The sequence below is a fragment of the Urocampus carinirostris genome, chromosome 1 (genome assembly GCF_059441175.1).
Source record: "Urocampus carinirostris isolate Australia breed hairy pipefish chromosome 1, RoL_Ucar_1.0, whole genome shotgun sequence".
NCBI classification, from domain to species: domain Eukaryota; kingdom Metazoa; phylum Chordata; class Actinopteri; order Syngnathiformes; family Syngnathidae; genus Urocampus; species Urocampus carinirostris.
In genome coordinates, this window is record NC_142349.1 from 73,152,404 (window position 1) to 73,171,086 (window position 18,683).

General features: G+C 44.2%; 1 protein-coding gene across 1 annotated transcript; it reads left to right on the plus strand.

Annotated features, from left to right (window-relative positions):
* Positions 1–2,463: 2,463 nt before the first annotated feature.
* LOC148376810 (potassium/sodium hyperpolarization-activated cyclic nucleotide-gated channel 2-like) lies at positions 2,464–13,532 on the plus strand. Its single transcript, XM_088326829.1, has 5 exons — positions 2,464–2,700; positions 7,285–7,431; positions 8,699–8,939; positions 10,982–11,146; positions 12,249–13,532. The coding sequence occupies exons 1-5, from the start codon at positions 2,464–2,466 to the stop codon at positions 13,160–13,162; spliced, it is 1,704 nt and encodes a 567-aa protein (XP_088182955.1). The 3' UTR covers positions 13,163–13,532.
* Positions 13,533–18,683: the final 5,151 nt, after the last annotated feature.

Genomic DNA, 18,683 nt, shown 5'->3' on the forward strand with positions numbered 1-18,683 from the left:
ACCCCTGATCTAGACAATGAATTTCATATAAAGGATAAATTCACGATTTACAGCCAAAACAGGGTCTGTTGGTGTTGCACCTAAACTATATATACTGGACTGGGCAGCACGGCGGCGCAGTGGATAGCGCGTGTGCGGCACAGTTCTAAGGTCTTGGGAACCTCCTGTGTGGGTTCAAATCCTTACTGTTCGGAGTTTGTATGTTCTCCCCGTGCTGGCGTGGGTTTCCTCCCACATTCCAAAGACATGCATTTCAGGTGAATTGGCCGGTCCAAATTGTCCCTAGGTGTGACTGAGCGAGTGAGTTGTCTGTCCCTGTGTGCCCTGCGATTGGCTGGCAACCAGTTCAGGGTGTCCCTGCCCACTGCCCGATGATTGCTGGGATGGGCTCCAGCACCCCGCGACCCTACTGAGGATAAGCGGTGTAGCTAATGAGATGAGATTTACAGTGAAGAAAACAAGTATTTGAACACCTTGCTATTTTGCTATTTCTCCCTCTTAGAAATCACGGAGGGGTCTGAAATTTTCATCGTAGGTGCATGTCTACTGTGAGAGAGATAAACTAAAAAGAAAAATCCAGAAATCTCAGGGCATTATTTTTAACGATTGATTTGTGTGATACGGCTGCAAATAAGTATTTGAACACCTGAGAAAATCCCATCTCATCTCATTAGCTGCACCGCTTATCCTCAGTAGGGTCGTGGGGGTGCTGGAGCCCATCCCAGCAATCTTCGGGCAGTGGGCAGGGGACACCCTCAACTGGTTTCCAGCCAATCGCAGGGTACACAGGGACAGACAACTCGCTCGCTCATTCACACCTAGGGACAATTCGGACCGGCCAATTCACCTGAAATGCATGTTTTTGGAATGTGGGAGGAAACCGGAGTGCCCGGAGGAAACCCTCGCAAGCACGGGGAGAACATACAAACTCTGCACAGTAAGTCCAGTAGCTGGATTTGAACCCACAAAGGAGGTTCCCAAGACCTAACCACTGCGCCGCCGTGCTGCCCACCTGAGAAAATGAATGTTAATATTTGGTACAGTAGCCTTTGTTTGCTATTAGAGATGACAGAATCGGAATTCCCATCTCTTCAACAGACCATTCGCTTCCTCTAGGATAAAAGTCAACCGTTTTCTTTTTCTCGTAGAACTTTCTTATGATGTTCAAAAATAGTATCGGTCTCCTTTGGTGGTCCTTCAGCTGGTTCGAGAGGCTTTGCGAAAGGCAAGACCCCCCCACCCCGAAAACCTCATCCCTGCCTCCCGAGTCAAGACCAGACAAAGGCCGACTGATGTTCCCGTTTTTGCCGATCGCGCTTCATAAGATAACGAGACGATTTAACCGGAAGCCGGTCGATGAATTATACATTCCCGCGGCCGTTCGGGATGAGCCGGAATTAGAATTTCCGATGCGGATGCAAGGGGGGGCGGAGGGGGGGGGGACCAAGTCAAAGGAAGTGGAAACAAAGAGTGGAGCTGCCACATACGTCATTTTGGACGTCCTTTTCTCTGCGTTTGGGTCTTTGTCCCCCGGCGGCGGCTGCAGTGACACATCGGCTAATTGCTCGCTTCCCTCTGAAACTTCTTCTGCGGTCTGACGAGTCCGCTGAGAATCGGGGACAGCGGTTATTGTTCTTTGCCGCCTTGATGTCAGGAACCGGAACAGAATCAGGACCCAAACGCGTGACGTTCTCGCACAAGCTTTTTATTTTACGGGAAATGGGGAGTCATAGTCTGTTATGCTAAACAGGTTCTATTAGCAACAACCCAAAATGTCTGTGAAGGTTAATGGTACAGTAGAAGAGCAGAGCATATATGTTAAACCAAAAAAATGTATTCATATTTCCTCCTGCCTCTTGTTATCAGAAGTGTTCTAGACAAAACATCTGCCACTTATGCATTCCATACAGCCTGCCCTGACTTTTTATTGTACATTGAATTAAAGCACAGTCAGAAAATAAATACATGTAACTTGTAGTCAATCGTATAAAATCCTTTATAGTCAAATGTATAAAATGCTTTACTCCTTTTACTTTTACTTGAGTATTATTATTCTAAAGTAACAGTACTTTTACTTCAGGATTTTCTGGCTACTCTACCCACCTCTGGTCTCGCTGTGGCTAGAAATAAATCACGGCAGCACGTCATCGGGTGGTGCTCGACACCTCAGTTTTGCCCCCAATCAGCACCTTTCGTCTCCAGTCAGACCCGTGACATGCTTAACATCTTCAGCTAGAAGGTGACTCACTCGGGAAGATACTTAGTCTCATCTGGACAAAATCGGGTCCAGGATTGTCTTTGTTCAAAGATTGGATTGGGACCAGGGACCTCTCAGATGTGAGAAAGGCAAGTTAATCACGAGTCCATCTTGCTACTCATTTCGAATACTATTTCTAAATCGACTTCTAGGAAAGATTAGGCTCATATGCCTGCAGGACGGTTCCTTGGTGAGGTGTTCTCGACATGTCACATTCTCAGGAGGCCCTGAGGACAACCCAGGACACAGTAGGGATACTTTGTTCCTTGGCCGGCATGGAAACGGTTCGGATGCTTTTTGGACATCTCCTTGGAGCCCTGAGGATGACTCACAACACAGTAGAGACTATGTTCAGCCAGCCAGCCTGGGAAGTGTTTAAATGTCTCCCTGGGGACGTGTTCCAGGGTTGTGGCACAGATAGGAGTCCCTGGGGAGAACCCAGGGTATGTTTCTTAGGTGGCTTAGAAACAGTTCGGATGCCTGCAGGACGGTTCCTTGGTGAGGTGTTCTCAACATGTCACATTCTCAGGAGGCCCTGAGGACAACCCAGGACACAGTAGTGAGACATTGTTCCTTGGCTGGCATGGAAACGATTCAGATGCATTTTGGTCATCTCCTTGGAGCCCTGAGGATGACTCACAACACAGTAGAGACTATGTTCAACCAGCCAGCCTGGGAAGTGTTTAAATGTCTCCCTGGGGACGTGTTCCAGGGTTGTGGCACAGATAGGAGTCCCTGAAGAAAACCTAGGTCATGTTTCTTAGGAACGGTTCGGATACCTTGTAGAGACCCCAGGAGACCATGTCTCTCGCCTGCCCTGAGAACACCTTAGGATACTTTGTAAGAGCTTTACGAAGTAGCTGGGGACAGGGAGGTCCGGGTTTTCAGACTAAGGTTCCTGCCTTCGCAACCAGACCTTGAATAATCATAACATAGTTGGATCCATCCATCCTTTTTTGCTTATCCATGGTCAGTTTACAGGGGGCAGCTGCCCCATCAGGGAAACTCAGACCTCATCCCCAGCCACTCCTAGCTCCTTCAACAGAAGCCTTTGGCGTCCCCAGGGCTGGTTCCAATACAATCTTCTGAACATGAGGATAAAAGTATGAGAACTTCCCCGAGGGAGTCACCTTTTTGACTCCAGCTGAACATGTTAAGTAAGTGATACAGGCTGGTCTGGGTTTTTTCTACTAAGCCTTTTTCCACTGAGACCAGACTTCAAATAATCGAATTATAGTTGATGGATGCATCCATCAATTATTTTGAGTTGGTTGCAGTAGCCTGAGTAGGGAAGCGCAGACCTCCCTGTCCCCAGCCACTTTGTTCAGTTCCTTCAACAAGATCTCGAGGGGGGTTCCCAGTACAGCCTAACGTCTCCTGGGTTGTACCCTAGGCCTCCTGCTGGTGTGGACATCCTTGAACACCTACCGAAGGAGTACAGGAGGCATCCTTTCCAGATGCCCTAGCCACCCAAACTGTCTCATTTTAATCCCGAAGAGCAGTAGCTTTAAATTATGTTGTAGTAAAACTGGCAAGCAGTTGGTTTTGTACTCCAGCTCTCACCCAAGTTGGCCGGACAAACTCCAGCTAAGGACCCAACTGAGGACAAGCGCGATAAAAAATAGATGGATGGGAATCTTTTATTATTCATGAGAGTATTTTAGCAGAACAGTTCCTCGACATGAGCTAATTTGATTCCTTGCAAAGACAGATGAAAGAGCAGAATGGATCCTATTAGCTTGAACGTCCAGATCAGGGCTGGCCCAACTTGTCCTAAGGCAAGTTTTGGGAGTTTCCCTTTAATGCAGATGATTCCATTTGCGATGATTTTGTGGAAGAAACGTTGTTTTCTTCTGTTGTCCTTTGGGTGTTTGTTGGACTTTGGGTGATCAGAATGTTGGTCAAACATTAGAACATCATAGGCGCCGCCGTGAGCGGCAGCCTTTCCAGCAGCTCCTTGTTATTTCGCTCTTTTTGTGATTTCTTGTTTGAAGTGTCTGCTTCTATCTTCGGTGTTTTTCGTCCCGTTTGACAACTACACTTTAGATGACTTTCTATCCTATGGTTATGGGTTTTAACGCACAAAAATGCGTTTATTCGAGGAATCAACTTCTTGCCCTGAAGAATTCTCGTACAGGCGTGATGAGGGGGCCCTATCGTGGATGCAGAGCCGGAGCTAGCTAAGCGGCTAGCGGCGTTATAAGTCTTCGGTACCGTCCGTAATCATGGGAAATGTGAACTCTCTACCAAATAAGACCGACGAACTGACTGTGCTGGTGAAAAGCATCAAAGCGTACAGGGAGTGCAGTTTGCGGTGTTTTACGGAAACCTGGCTCGCTCACGTCTAGCATCCCGGACGCTAATGTGGAGCTACCCGGAGCTACCCGGCTATAGCGCTGTTAGGGCAGACAGAGACAAAAAAACCCGCGGGAAGTGGAGAAGAGGCGGACTCAAGGTGGTCCTGGGACCTAGAGGTCACAGGTTCGATTCTCTAGTCAAATATTGAATTGTCCCTGGGTAAGACACTGAACCCCAAATGCCCCTGATAACTAGGTTGACTCCACTATCGGTGTGTGAGTGTGTAAATGGGTAAAGTGTGAAGTACATTGGAGAGCGCATTGGGAGGTCTTCAGTGACTGGTTAAAGCGCTGTCCATTTACCACTTTCTTGGTTTAATAGCCTTCTTATTTTTAATAGTCGCGGTCAGTTACAGCAATGAAACTTAACAAGAGTAATATTTAATTTTTTTGTTGATCAAATTTCTTAATAATTACCAGCTTCCTACCCATAATAACCATGATTTTGCTTCTCCCTTTAGCATCATGGCAAAACCTTAGGACCCATAGTGAATAAATACAGTACATAAAGTACAGTATTGTATCACCGTAACATTGTGTAATATTTAGGGCCTACTAAGCAAAAATACATGACTAACATGGAGTTACCCGGAGCTACCCGGCTTCAGCGCTATTAGACAGAGACACAAAAGCCTGCGGGAAGCAGAGAGGAGGCGGACTCGCTATCTACGTGAACACGAGGCGGTGTAACCCTGGGCACAAAGATTTCCATCTGCTGCAGGGACGTCGAACTTTTGGCCTAGCGTGTGACGTCATCCACTCCGCTGTGGCTAAACTACAACACAGCACCCCGAGGCCATCCTGTTCATCTGTTCATAAACAACAAAAGGATACTGCTGGAAGTGTGAATTTCCCTATCTATCTATCTAAATCAGAGGCCAGAAAGCAACTTTTTCCTCAAATTTTTTTAATGGCACAATATTCTAGACACCATCATGAGATCACCAATTCTACAGTCCAACAATAGCGTGTCGGAGAAATTTTCAAGCAAGTTGTTTATGTTTTTTGTGTAGCTGCAGTTTCTGTTATTTTTCCATCGTTTGCACAATTTCTGATTATCAACCATTCGAGGGCGCTGTGTTTTGGCATTTTGGACAATGTCCTGTTTATCAGTCTTGAGAGTTGTTGAACTTCTTGACATAAGATGGAACTTGCAGTTTGCAAGAAAATATCCTTATATTGCTAAAAGTGATTCCTGACACCAATCTTCCCTGTCATTTTCCTTAGGGGTCTGAGCGTTCACACAAAGTCGGTGAGCAGCGCTTGAAACAACAGTGAGCAACAGCAATCCCAAGCGTGGCAACTAAATCAATATCAAACATGACCAAAACTTGACATCAAGTTACATTTTGCTGAGTTTCCGGCATTTGTTTTGTTTTCTTTTTTTTCCTGGTATCTTTTGTCGCATAATACTAACATTTTTGGGGGCTTATTGAGTCGGTTGCACGATACACAATTGTATTTAATGACATTTTTTAGTGGAAGTACAATGTTGGCAACTAGATTGACTCGATATCTCATCTCATCTCATCTCATTAGCTGCACCGCTTATCCTCAGTAGGGTCGCGGGGGTGCTGGAGCCCATCCCAGCAATCTTCGGGCAGTGGGCAGGGGACACCCTGAACCGGTTGCCAGCCAATCGCAGGGCACACAGGGACAGACAACACGCTCGCTCATTCACACCTAGGGATAATTTGGACCGGCCAATTCACCTGAAACGCATGGTTTTTTGGAATGTGGGAGGAAACCGGAGTGCCCGGAGGAAACCCACGCAAGCACGGGGAGAACATGCAAACTCTGCACAGTAAGTCCAGTAGCTGGATTTGAACCCACACAGGAGGTTCCCAAGACCTTAGAACTGTGCCGCACACGCGCTACCCACTGCGACGCCGTGCTGCCCTGACTCTATATCATTGGAAATTATTTGAATGCAACACAAACTTTTTCCTCTTTTCCCTGTTTTTTTCTCTTTTTTTTTAATTATTTAAAAAAAAATCCCATTGTGTTGATTTTTTCCTAGCTGTTACTTTTTTCTTGCTTTTTTGTTCTCTATTACCTTTTTTCCCTTTATTTTCTTCTTTCTTTTTTTCTGAAATTTTCCTGCTCTTTTTTTCTCTTTTCCTCTCCTTTTGTTTTGTTTTTTTCTCAGCTTTTCACTGCTCTTTCATTTTGGTATTTTTTTCTTTTTTGTTCTATTCCCCCCTTCCTTTAAGTCATTTTGTGCATCATTTTACATCATATTTGGTCATGTTGGGATGAAAGAAGCAAAAACAACCCGAAGAGCCGTTTAGGACCCGAAAGAGCCGTTTCTTTTTAGTGAGCCGAGCCGAAGAAGCCGGTTCTCGAAAAACTCTACTGACTTTACTCAACTTCGTTCTACTTCGACCTTGACTTCAAAATACCGCATTTAGAACACAGCGTGGTGTATTTTTACCTTCTTGCACTGTAACTTTGACTTCATTCGCTTCTTAACTAGCAATTTGGAGCCCTGATTTTTGTGCGCCGGCTCGATTTTCTTGTGCGCGGAAAAGCTCTGTGTAGTGCGCCATTGCGTACACACGCAGCTTAGAGGGAACATTGCCTGTCACCTGGGTTGAAATTTCATGCGATTCGGTTTGTGTTCCCAAACTACAGCACTGACCTTGTCCAACCCGTCCCATTTCTTCACAGTACAAACAAGTGGAGCAGTACATGTCTTTTCACAAACTCCCCGCCGACTTCCGCCAGAAGATCCACGATTACTACGAGCACCGATACCAGGGCAAGATGTTTGACGAAGAGAGCATTCTGGGAGAACTGAGTGAGCCCCTCCGGGAGGTGAGTCCGACCGCGCTGACGGTTTTATGTTATCTTTTGTTGGGAAATTGGCTGGCAGGCAGGCGGATAGGTAGATAGGTAGGTAGGTAGATAGATAGATAGATAAATATCTAGATGGATAGATGTCTAGATAGATAGATGGATGTCTAGATAGATAGAGATAGATAGATAGATGTCTAGTTAGATAGAGATAGATAGATGTCTAGATAGATAGAGATAGATAGATAGATGTCTAGATAGATAAAGATAGATAGATAGATGTCTAGATAGAGATAGATAGAAGTCTAGATAGATAGATGTCTAGATAGGGATAGATAGATAGATGTCTAGATAGAAGTCTAGATAGATAGATGTCTAGACAGAGATGTCTAGATAGAAAGATGTCTAGATAGATAGATGTCTAGATGGAAAGATGTCTAGATAGATAGATGTCTAGATAGATAGAGATAGATAGATAGATGTCTAGATAGATAAAGATAGATAGATAGATGTCTAGATAGAGATAGATAGAAGTCTAGATAGATAGATGTCTAGATAGGGATAGATAGATAGATGTCTAGATAGAAGTCTAGATAGATAGATGTCTAGATAGAGATGTCTAGATAGAAAGATGTCTAGATAGATAGATGTCTAGATGGAAAGATGTCTAGATAGATAGATGTCTAGATAGATGTCTAGATAGAGATAGATGTCTAGATATAGATGTCTGGATAGAGAAGACTAGATAGATCTAGATAGAGATAGATAGATAGATGTCTAGATAGAAGTCTAGATAGAGATAGATAGATGTCTAGATAGATAGATGTCTAGATAGATAGATAGATGTCTAGATGGATAGATGTCTAGATATATGTCTAGATAGATAGATGTCTAGATAGAGATGTCTAGATAGAAAGATGTCTAGATAGATAGATGTCTAGATGGAAAGATGTCCAGATAGATAGATGTCTAGATAGATGTCTAGATGTCTAGATAGATAGATGTCTAGATAGAGATGTCTAGATAGAAAGATGTCTAGATAGATAGATGTCTAGATAGGTAGGTAGGTTTATATTGTGTTTGCCTTGATCAATGCAAGCAACATTTGAAAAGTGCATTTCTGATTTTTTCGGGTTGTCTCCGTTCGGTATTCAAATTGGCTTCATAGAAAAAAGACAGGAATCGGGAAGAGTCCGTTCTACTTCTTCACAGCAATTCATAACTACTAAATAAGTATATGTACGATATGAAATCTCGACATTTTGTGACGGTGCTTCCCCCCTTCAAGGAAATCGTCAACTTCAACTGCCGCAAGCTGGTGGCCTCCATGCCTCTGTTCGCCAACGCCGAGCCCAACTTCGTGACGGCCATGTTGACCCAACTTCACTTCGAAGTCTTCCAACCGCACGATTACATCATCCGGGAAGGAACCATCGGCAAGAAGATGTACTTCATCCAGCACGGCGTCTGCAGCGTCATCACCAAAGGGACGCTGGCCATGAAACTTTCCGACGGATCCTATTTCGGAGGTGAGCGCGGTAGCGCTCTACGACCCGGATCCTTCGGGAACGCCGTTCCCTCTAAGCTGCGCGCGTGCGCAATCGGTTAGGTTTTTTCCCGAGTGCTGTCCGAATTTTTAATAATTGTAGATTCTGTTTTTCGTTTTATATTCGGAATGTTGTTCAATTCTAAAATTCTCACCGAGCCCAGACAACGAGACGATTTCCGATGATTTTTATGTGAAGATTATTGGTTGAATAAACTAACAAATAAACAAACAAAACAAGAAAATGTAGCCGGCGCACAAAAATCAGGGCTCAAAATGACTCATTAAGAAGCGACTTAAGTCAAAGTGACAGTGCATGAAGGTCAAAATACACGGGTTCCCCTGACGTTGTGTCCAAAATGCGGTATTTTGAAGTAGAGTCGAAGTAGAACAAAGTTGAGTAAAGTTAGTAGAGAACCGGCTTCTTTGGCTCGACTCACTAAAAAGGAACCGGCTCTTTCGGGTCCTAAACGGCTCTTCAGGTTGTTTTCGCTTCTTTCATCCCTACACGACCAAATATTAAGTAAAATGATGCACAAAATGACTTAAAAGAAGGGGGGAATAGAACAAAAAAGAAAAAAATACCAAAATGAAAAAGTAGTGAAAAGCTGAGACAAAAAGAAACAAAAGGAAGAGAAAATAAAAAGGAAAAAATTAGAAAAAAGCCAGAAAAAAAAGAAAAGAAAGAAATGTAGGAAAAAAGTAAATAGAGAACAAAAAGAAAAAAGTAACAGCTTGGAAAAAAATAAACACAATGAAATTTTTTTTAAAGGAATTAAAAAAAAAAGTAGAAAAAAAAACACCGAAAAAAGAAAAAAGTTTGTCTTGCATTCAAAGTAATTTCCAATTACCATATTTTCTGCACTATAAGGCGCACCGGGTTATAGGGCGCACCCCGAAAAAATAGTTTTTGGTCCTATTTTTTAAATACATAAGACGCACCGGATTATAAGGCGCTACAATGGGAACGTGGACAAAACAGTCAGATAGTTCAGTCCAACTTCTTACCCCCTTAACATTCCCAAAGCTTGCAAAGACGCAAATACGTGTCGAGAACACGTGCGGATGCGGTGTCCGTACGATGTCACTCAAATGCATCGTTCCAAATATCATTCGTCTTGGGATTCAAGAAATGCCAACCATTCCTTAGTTTCTATTTTCTTTTTCGCTCGCAACTTTACTGTGCATATGACAATAAACACTTGGAATTGAGTTGAATTTAAAAATAGACACTCCATTCCATCCATGATCTGCACCGCTTATCACAGAAACATTGAGTTCAGTCTAAAATAAGATACAGAGAAAATATATAGCCGGAGTAGCTCACCGAAGTCGTTGTGTTCATAATAATGTGCAGCCGTGGTCCTCTTATATCCGTAAGTTTAGTAAATCCAGGAGAGTAAAATATTTACAAATACAGAATAGAAAAAAATGCTTTCTCTATGCCGTCAGCCACGTGCTATACGCGTTCATCTTTTTCGGCCAATTGCAGGCTTTGTTTTGCCGTTCAAGCCAATGCCAGCCTGTAAATGATAAAAAGGATCCGCCTCTTGACCTCTGAATAACTTTAGCCAATAGTGATCGATTCAAATGATAATTGACACATTGGTTAGCCAATGAAACGCCGGTATATAAATCCCAGTATACACCGCGGACGACTTGGCGTTCGGGGGAAAATCGAGTCGGCGGCTGCAAGTTAGTTGCAAGACTTTGCGACTTAATATTGATCCATATATAAGGCGCACTGTATTAAAAGGCGCATGGTCAGCTTTTAAAAAAAATAAAGGCTTTTAGGTGCGCCTTATAGTGCGGAAAATACGGTACTGTATTTAAGTGAATCTTGTTGCCAACATTGTATTTCCACTAAAAATGTGATTAAGAACAGTTCTGTATCTTACAACCGACTCAATAAACCCCGAAAAATGTTAATATTATGCGACAAAATATATCAGAAAAAAAGAAATGAATATCTCGGTAAAGTAAGGAAAATGACAGGGAAGATTGTTGGGATTTTTTTGGTTTCAGAAATCTGTTTGCTGACGAGGGGTCGACGGACGGCCAGCGTCCGGGCCGAGACCTACTGTCGGCTCTACTCGCTGTCGGTGGACGATTTCAACGATGTTCTGGAGGAATATCCCATGATGAGGAGAGCTTTCGAGACCGTGGCTATCGATCGTTTGGATCGGATAGGTACGAAAGCGGGACGGGAACCCCCAAGAATCAAAAAACCAGGACAGTGGTGCCCTAGCTCTCAGGTTGGACGTTGTGGTCCGAATTCATTTTTCCCATCGGAAGTCACGATCGTGTTACGGACCGGGAACGGAGACGGGACCCGATTGCCTTCCTTTTACTCAGCTTTGTTTAGAACAGGGGTGTCAAACTCATTTGAACTCGGGGGCCGGACGAGTAGATGAAAGAGAAAGAAAAAGAGAGATCGAGAAATAAGAGAAAGAGGGAGGGAAAAGGAGAGAGGGCGGTACAAAGAAAGAGAGAGAGGGAGAGAGCGTGAGAAACAAAAGATAAAAAGTCGTGAGAGAGGGGGGAAAAAAAAGGGAGAGGAAGAAAGAAATCCAAAGAGAAATAGAAAAACAGAAGGAGAGGAAAGAGAAAAGAGAGAAAAGAAAAAAAGGAAGTTAGAGCAAAAGAATTTAAAAGACAGAGAGAGAAAGAGACAAAGAGCAACAAAGGAAGAGAAAAAGACAGACACAGTGAAAGAGACAGAGTGGGAGAAAAGAAAGAGAGAGAGAGAGAGAGAAATAAATACAAGTACAGTGTCTTTGTGAGAGGCGCCTGGACATATTTGGACATATTTCAATCTGCAGCTTGTTTTTCTCTTGCGCTTCTCTGAGCGTTGTCTCGCGGGCCGGATTCAATCCCTTAACGGGCCTGATCCAGCCCGCGGGCCGCCTGTTTGACACCTGTGCTCTATTGGCTCATACAGAAGCTGAAATTCGGTCGAAAGTAAAGGCAAATTTCACGAAACGGGTCGAAGCCGGGGGCAGACGGGAGCAAAAAACGGGTCGAGAGTCCGGTAAGAAGAGGTTGGAGGCATTTGAAAGCTGAGGCACCACTGTACAAATAAAGGGCTTACGTATGTAGGGAACAGATTCTAGTCCAGCAAAACCTTGTAAATCTTTGAAGGCCATGTGTTAGAACATAAAGTACCTTTTGAAAGTATTCGGCCCCCTTGAATTTTTCGATCTTAGTTCGAAACCTGAGAAGTGGCGAAAAATTCAAGGGGTCGGGATCTTCTGACCAGGCACTGTATACTCCATGTCGTCTGTGTCTCCAGGTAAAAAGAACTCCATACTGATGCACAAAGTCCAGCACGATCTCAACTCGGGCGTCTTCAACAACCACGAGAACGAGATGATCCAGGAGATCGTCAAGTACGACCGGGAGATGGTGAAACTGGTGGACCTGCAACGGCCACGGGCCATGTCCATGACGCCGTCCATCGGCGGGATCTTCGCTCCCCCGGGACAGTCGCAGTCCGGTTCTGCCATCGCCAGCCTCCAGCAGGCCGTGGCCATGAGCTTCTGTCCTCAAATGGGCAACCCGTTGGTCGGACCGGGAACTTTACAGTCCCCTCGAATGGTCCGGAGGTTCCAGGTGATGCAGAGCTTACAGAGCCCGGTCTCAATGTCGCCTCTCCAAGCCCCTCAGACGTTCGGAGGAGCGTTCGGATCCGCCATTTCCAGCCCGCCCGTCCAAAGTCCCTTAGCGGCTCCTACAGGGGGGCGGACTTTTCAGTACATGGCCAGCGTGGGGCCCTCGGGGTCCCAGCTGTCTTTAGTCCAGCACCACGTCCCCAGCCCCACACAGACCCAGCAGAGGCACAAGAGCACCCACTCCCTCCACACGGGGAGCTTGAGCCAGGATACCCGAGCGTTATCTGCTTCCCAGCCTTCCCTTCCCCAGGAAGGGGGTCCCCCAGCTGCGGCCCCCAGCTCCCCTACACGCACCTCCGACACCTCCATCGGCCCCTCGCACCCCAACCTACCCGGACCCTCAGGGGTGGGGAGGTCTGCCGGCGCTCCACCGAGAGTAGCCTTCGCCTCCGCGCCTCCTCCGAGTGGTCCCGCTGCAACGGGGTCTGTTGCCGCTGGATCAGGACCCCAGGACCCTGCGGCCCCCCAAAAAGAGTCCGTCGTCAGCCTTCCGGAGCTAGACTCTGCCAGATCTCGGCTGTCTTCCAACTTGTGACCTTTTGAGAAGAGAGGCCTTTTTTCTAGGTGTTTGTTTTGGGTCAGTCCAGATGACCAAAGAGGCTGTTGCTGGCACCAACAGCGGTCTGGCCCGGATCCGAAGGAGACGCCTGTGTCTCGGGACTTCTAGTCTATACAATGAGTAAACCAGGAGGGTCTGGACTACTGTGCCGGCCCCTGGATTCTTAGTACCGCCCCTTCCACTCTGCTTCCAAACACCTACTGTATATCGCTGTCTTTACTGTCCAGATATTTAGAAAACGATGTACTCTCGCATACTGTGTAGAATCCATGCAATGCAATCTAGCAGGAGCTGGACTTAAAACGTGAAAATCAGGGACGAAAAAAAGTCAAACGACAATGACCTTTTCAATGTTGACGTGTTTTTAGGGAGTTTTCGTTGACGGCGGTCGGCGGTGCCTCCGTTTTTTTGACCCCGACCAATTCCACCAAAATAGAATGCTTTCGCTTTTGACCTAGCTCCAAACGAAGCCCGAGTTAAGCTGAACCGCCCGGTTTTTGCTATTTAAGATGATCTAAACAAAATGGACAAGAACGAGTAGAGAGAGGTATGTCGATAGAAGTGAAAAACGGTTATACCGTAAAGCCAGAACCAGGAACGGAGACAGGACCCAGTAGCGTTCGTTTTCTCCGTTTTTATTAGGAAAGAGGGAGAGCAGGGCTTGCTTCCACAATCCGATGGAAGCAGGCAGGTAACGGGGCAAAACAGGTCAGAACGGGGCGAAGTCAGGTCCAGAAACAGGTTGGCAACAGAGATCAGGTAGAGAAAAGCAGGGCAGGAACAGAGTCAGACGAACAGGCTTACTGAGCTGGTGGCGACAGTTCGCATAACGATCTGACGGCCTTCTCTCGGAAGCCGGGGTCCAAAAAGAGAGCATCAGCCAATCAGCTGTCCGGCTGTTGGCGCCAATTAGCAGTCGCAGGTGCTCTCAATCGGCAAGGAATCATTCTTCTACGTATATAATGTTAATTGCCGGAAGAATTAAGAAGACGCAAACACAAGGCCAGAGTGAAAACCAATGATTTAGAAAGGAAAATCTTGAAAATGTTTTCATACGACCTTAAATTTTACAAAAATGGTTAGTAGTTGAGTAGACACTCAAAATAAGGAGAGAACACACCAATGAATTTTGAACTTCCAAGGAGAACAGGAGAGAACCCAAACCCCCGATAAGAAATTCCAACTTGTTCTAAAAGTTCCTCACCAGAGCCCTTTCTTTTCATTAAATCTCTTATGTTACAAAAATCTTGTCAGCCCTAAAGGTGTCCGATTCAACAGTGCATAATAGTCAAATCAATGAACAATAGCGAGGTAGAATGGTCCAAAATGACAAACAGCAACCTATGCAATCTCCTTTTGCAGGTGTCAAATATCAAAAACAGATTTAACTCATAAAAAGTATATATAGTAAGGTATTATTATTATTTTTGATAAATCAATATAGTATAATAGTATAAATCTCCATGTTCAGGACTAGATTGTGGTTCAATTTTTAAAAAAGTGGATTTTTAATAGAGCCCAGAACATGTTTATGAGTTTTCCATTATTTCTTAAGTGAAAAAACTATTCAATCCTGGAACAAATCATTCCTGGGGCTCCGTTCGGAACAGATTCAGCGTGTAAGTGGATTTTTAATCGGGGCCGGAACGGATTAAGGACTTTACCATTGTTTCTTATGGGAAAGATCGATTCATATATGGAACAAATCATACCTGGACCTCCATTTGGAACAGATTTAATCCATAAGTGGAGTTTTGTGAGGGGCAGGAACGGATTGATTAGTTTATCATTATTCCTAATGGGAAAAATCGATGCAGATCTGGAACAAATCATAATTGGGCCTTTATTTGGAACAGATTCAGTCCAAAAGTGGACTTTTGTGAGGGGCAGGAACGGATTGATCAGTTTATCATTATTCCTAATGGGAAAAATCGAATCAGATCTGGAACAAACCCTACTTGGACCTCCATTTGGAACAGATTCAGCTTGAAACTGGTCTTTTCTTATGGGCAAGAACGGATTGACTAGTTTATCATAATTTCTTATGGGAAAAATCCATTCAGATCTCCAACAAATCATACTAGGACCTCCATTTGTGACAGATTAAGTTCCAAAGTGGATTTTTCATAGAAGCCAGAACAGATTAATTAGTTGACCATTACTTCAATTCAGATCTGGAAAAGAAATCACACCTGAACATACATTTGGTCGGGATTCAGTCCAAAAGTGTAGTTTTGTGAAGGGCAGGAACGGATTGATAAGTTTATCATTATTCCTAATGGGAAAAATCGGTTCAGATCTGGAACAAACCCTACTTGGACCTCTATTTGGAACAGATTCAGCATGGAACTGGTCATTTCTTATGGGCAAGAACGGATTAATTAGTTTATCATTATTCCTAATGAGAAAAATCTATTCAGATCTGGAACAAACCCTACTTGGACCTCCATTTGGAACAGATTCAGCCTGGAACTGATCTTTTCTTATGGGCAAGAACGGATTCATTAATTTATCATTATTCCTAATGGGAAAAATCGATTCAGATCTGGAACAAATCATGATTAGACCTCCATTTGTACGGATTCAGCCTGAAACTGGTCTTTTCTTATGGACAAGAACGGATTGATTAGTTTATCATCATTTCTTATGGAAAAAAATCTACTCAGATCTGGAACAATTCCTAATTGGACCTCCATTTGGAACAGATTCAGTCCAAAAGTGGACTTTTGTGAGGGGCAAGAACGGATTAATTAGTTTATCATTATTCCTAATGGGAAAAATCGATTCAGATCTCAAACAAATTCAGACCTAGACGGGATTCCGTTCGAAAACAGAGGCACCGCCGTACGTAGAAGTTATGGTAGCAAAATAAGACGTTGCTCTTCATTTCCTTTCAAAAAAATAATGTAGACCGCTGGTCGATCTTACATAAGACTGTAAATATTTGCGAAAAAAAAACACGAAATATTATCTTCATCGTATCTACTGGAACCAAAGTTGAGCTGGAACACAAAGTCCGGTTGTGTCTGTATCAACTAAAAAAAGAAAAAAAAAGAAGAAGACGCCATTGATTGAACTGCCTTGACTCAATGTTAGAAGCCATATATTTGGTTCGTGAGTTTGTGCGATTGGGTCCGTCCGTTTTTGGGGTTTTTGCGCTTTATCGAAAAGGGAGAAGGTCATTTATTGTAGACGTGTTTTTCATTTGGGTTTTCTCGATAAACACACGCAATATAATAATGCAATACTTTACCCCGCCGATATCCGAGTACGAATATATATGAATATAGATATCCGGCAGCTGTCGTGGCTTCACTTGAGCAATTGTAATCGAACGTCAACCAAAAATATTCGAAGGGATCGGAGGTTTTTGCGGGAAACGATATCAATATCGGTCGAGAGAGACAAGGACGGACAGCAGAATGTCCCGACAGATCGAGAGTCCAAATGCAGTAGACCCCTGGGATCCGTCCACCCCACAAAAAGCTAGTATGGCTGAATTACCTCCCATAATGACTTTCTCTCTTCGTTAAGTTCGGAAGTTGGTGTGCTTCTTAAAGCCAGGTTATATTCGACCACTAGATGGCACTGTGTTGTTTGGGCCGGCGGTACACAGTAGAGCACAGTTGTCAAACAGGCGGCCTGCGGGCCTGATCTGGAGACAACACTCAGAGAAGCGCAAGAGAAAAACAAGCTGCAGGTTGAAATATGGCAAAAGCCAGGGGCCTCGAACAAAGACACTGTACTTGTATCTCTCTCTCTCTCTCTCTCTCTCTCTCTCTCTCTCTCTCGCGCGCGCTCCATGTCGTTTTCTCTCTCTGTGTCTTTTTAACTTCTTTTGCTCTAACTTCCTTTTTTTCCTTTTCTCTCTCCATCTTCCTATCCTTCGCACTTTCTCTTTTCTCTCCTTCTGTCTTTCTATTTCTCTTTGGATTTCTTTCTTCCTCTCCCTTTCTTTTCCCCCTCTCTCACAACTTTTTATCTTTTGTTTCTCACGCTCTCTCTCCTTTTCCCTCCCTCTTTCTCTTTCTCTTCAATCTACTAGTCCGGCCCCCGACAGAATGTTTCGTGTGGCCATGAGTTAAAATGAGTTTGACACCGCTGATTTAGATAGATACTTTATTCATCCCCGTAGGGAAATTCACACTTCCTTTTGTTGTTTATTAACAGATTAACAGGATGGCCTCAGGGTGCTGTGTTGTAGTTTAGCAACAGCGGAGTGGATGACGTCACACGCTAGGCCAAAAGTTTGACGTCCCTGCAGCAGATGGAAATCTTTGTGCCCAGGGTTACACCGCCTCGTGTTCACGTAGATAGCGAGTCCGCCTCCTCTCCGCTTCCCACAGGCTAAAGTGTCTCTGTCTAATAGCGCTGAAGCCGGGTAGCTCCCGGTAGCTCCATGTTAGTCATGTATTTTTGCTTAGTAGGCCCTAAATATTACACAATGTTACGGTGATACAATACTGTACTTTATGTACTGTATTTATTCACTATGGGTCCTAAGGTTTTGCCATGATGCTAAAGGGAGAAGCAAAATCATGGTTATTATGGGTAGGAAGCTGGTAATTATTAAGAAATTTGATCAACAAAAAAATTAAATATTACTCTTGTTAGGTTTCATTGCTGTAACTGACCGCGACTATTAAAAATAAGAAGGCTATTAAACCAAGAAAATGGTAAATGGACTGTATTTATACAGCGCTTTAACCAGTCACTGAAGACCTCCCAATGCGCTCTCCAATGTACTTCACACTTTACCCATTTACACACTCACACACCGATAGTGGAGTCAACCTAGTTATCAGGGCATTTGGGGTTCAGTGTCTTACCCAGGGACAATTCAATATTTGACTAGAGAATCGAACCTGTGACCTCTAGGTCCCAGGACGAGTGCTACTCCCGCCCCACAAGGAAATCTTCTAAGCCCATGACAATGTAATTCAAATCTGCCATCCCCCTACCCCCCTTTGCATCCACCCGCTACTCTACTAGACCAGCTTTAGTCACGTCACACCAAAGTTAAGGAAAAATGACGAATTCCCGTGGTATCCCGGGGCTCTACTGTATGGGATAGAAGAAGGCCACGCCTTTCAAAATAAGAGAAACATTCTTAGGACGGAGCATCCCATCTCCGACTCTCGAACTGAAGGTACGACAACCGCGAAAGGAGACGGTCAATCAGATAGGAACTGTAAATAACGAGACGGATGGAAATGTTTCCTTTATCTCAGACATCTCGGCGATGCTTTTCCAGGTTGATGTTGTTTATCTCGTATGCTACCCATCACGACCATTAAGCTTCAGTTCGAAAGGAGGAGCTCCCATTATCGAGCGTCTCGCGTCGCACTACAACCAAAAGAAAATCAATGCTCTTTTTTTCTAAATCGGTTTCCGGATTTTACGACGCGGTTCCGAACAATTCGGTATTATCATCCGAGTAAGAAACCATTGAGAGGATTTTTCACTCAGGTTTGATTCCTTTTAGAGAGACAGTACA

What these genes read in the sequence shown, in the direction of transcription:
- LOC148376810 (XM_088326829.1), top strand. Translation starts at nt 2,464, where the DNA reads ATGTCACATTCTCAGGAGGCCCTGAGGACAACCCAGGACACAGTAGGG. An exon ending in TGAGTGAGCCCCTCCGGGAG is followed by an intron (nt 7,432 to 8,698) that starts GTGAGTCCGACC and finishes CCCCCCTTCAAG; the next exon opens with GAAATCGTCAACTTCAACTG. An exon ending in CGATCGTTTGGATCGGATAG is followed by an intron (nt 11,147 to 12,248) that starts GTACGAAAGCGG and finishes CTGTGTCTCCAG; the next exon opens with GTAAAAAGAACTCCATACTG.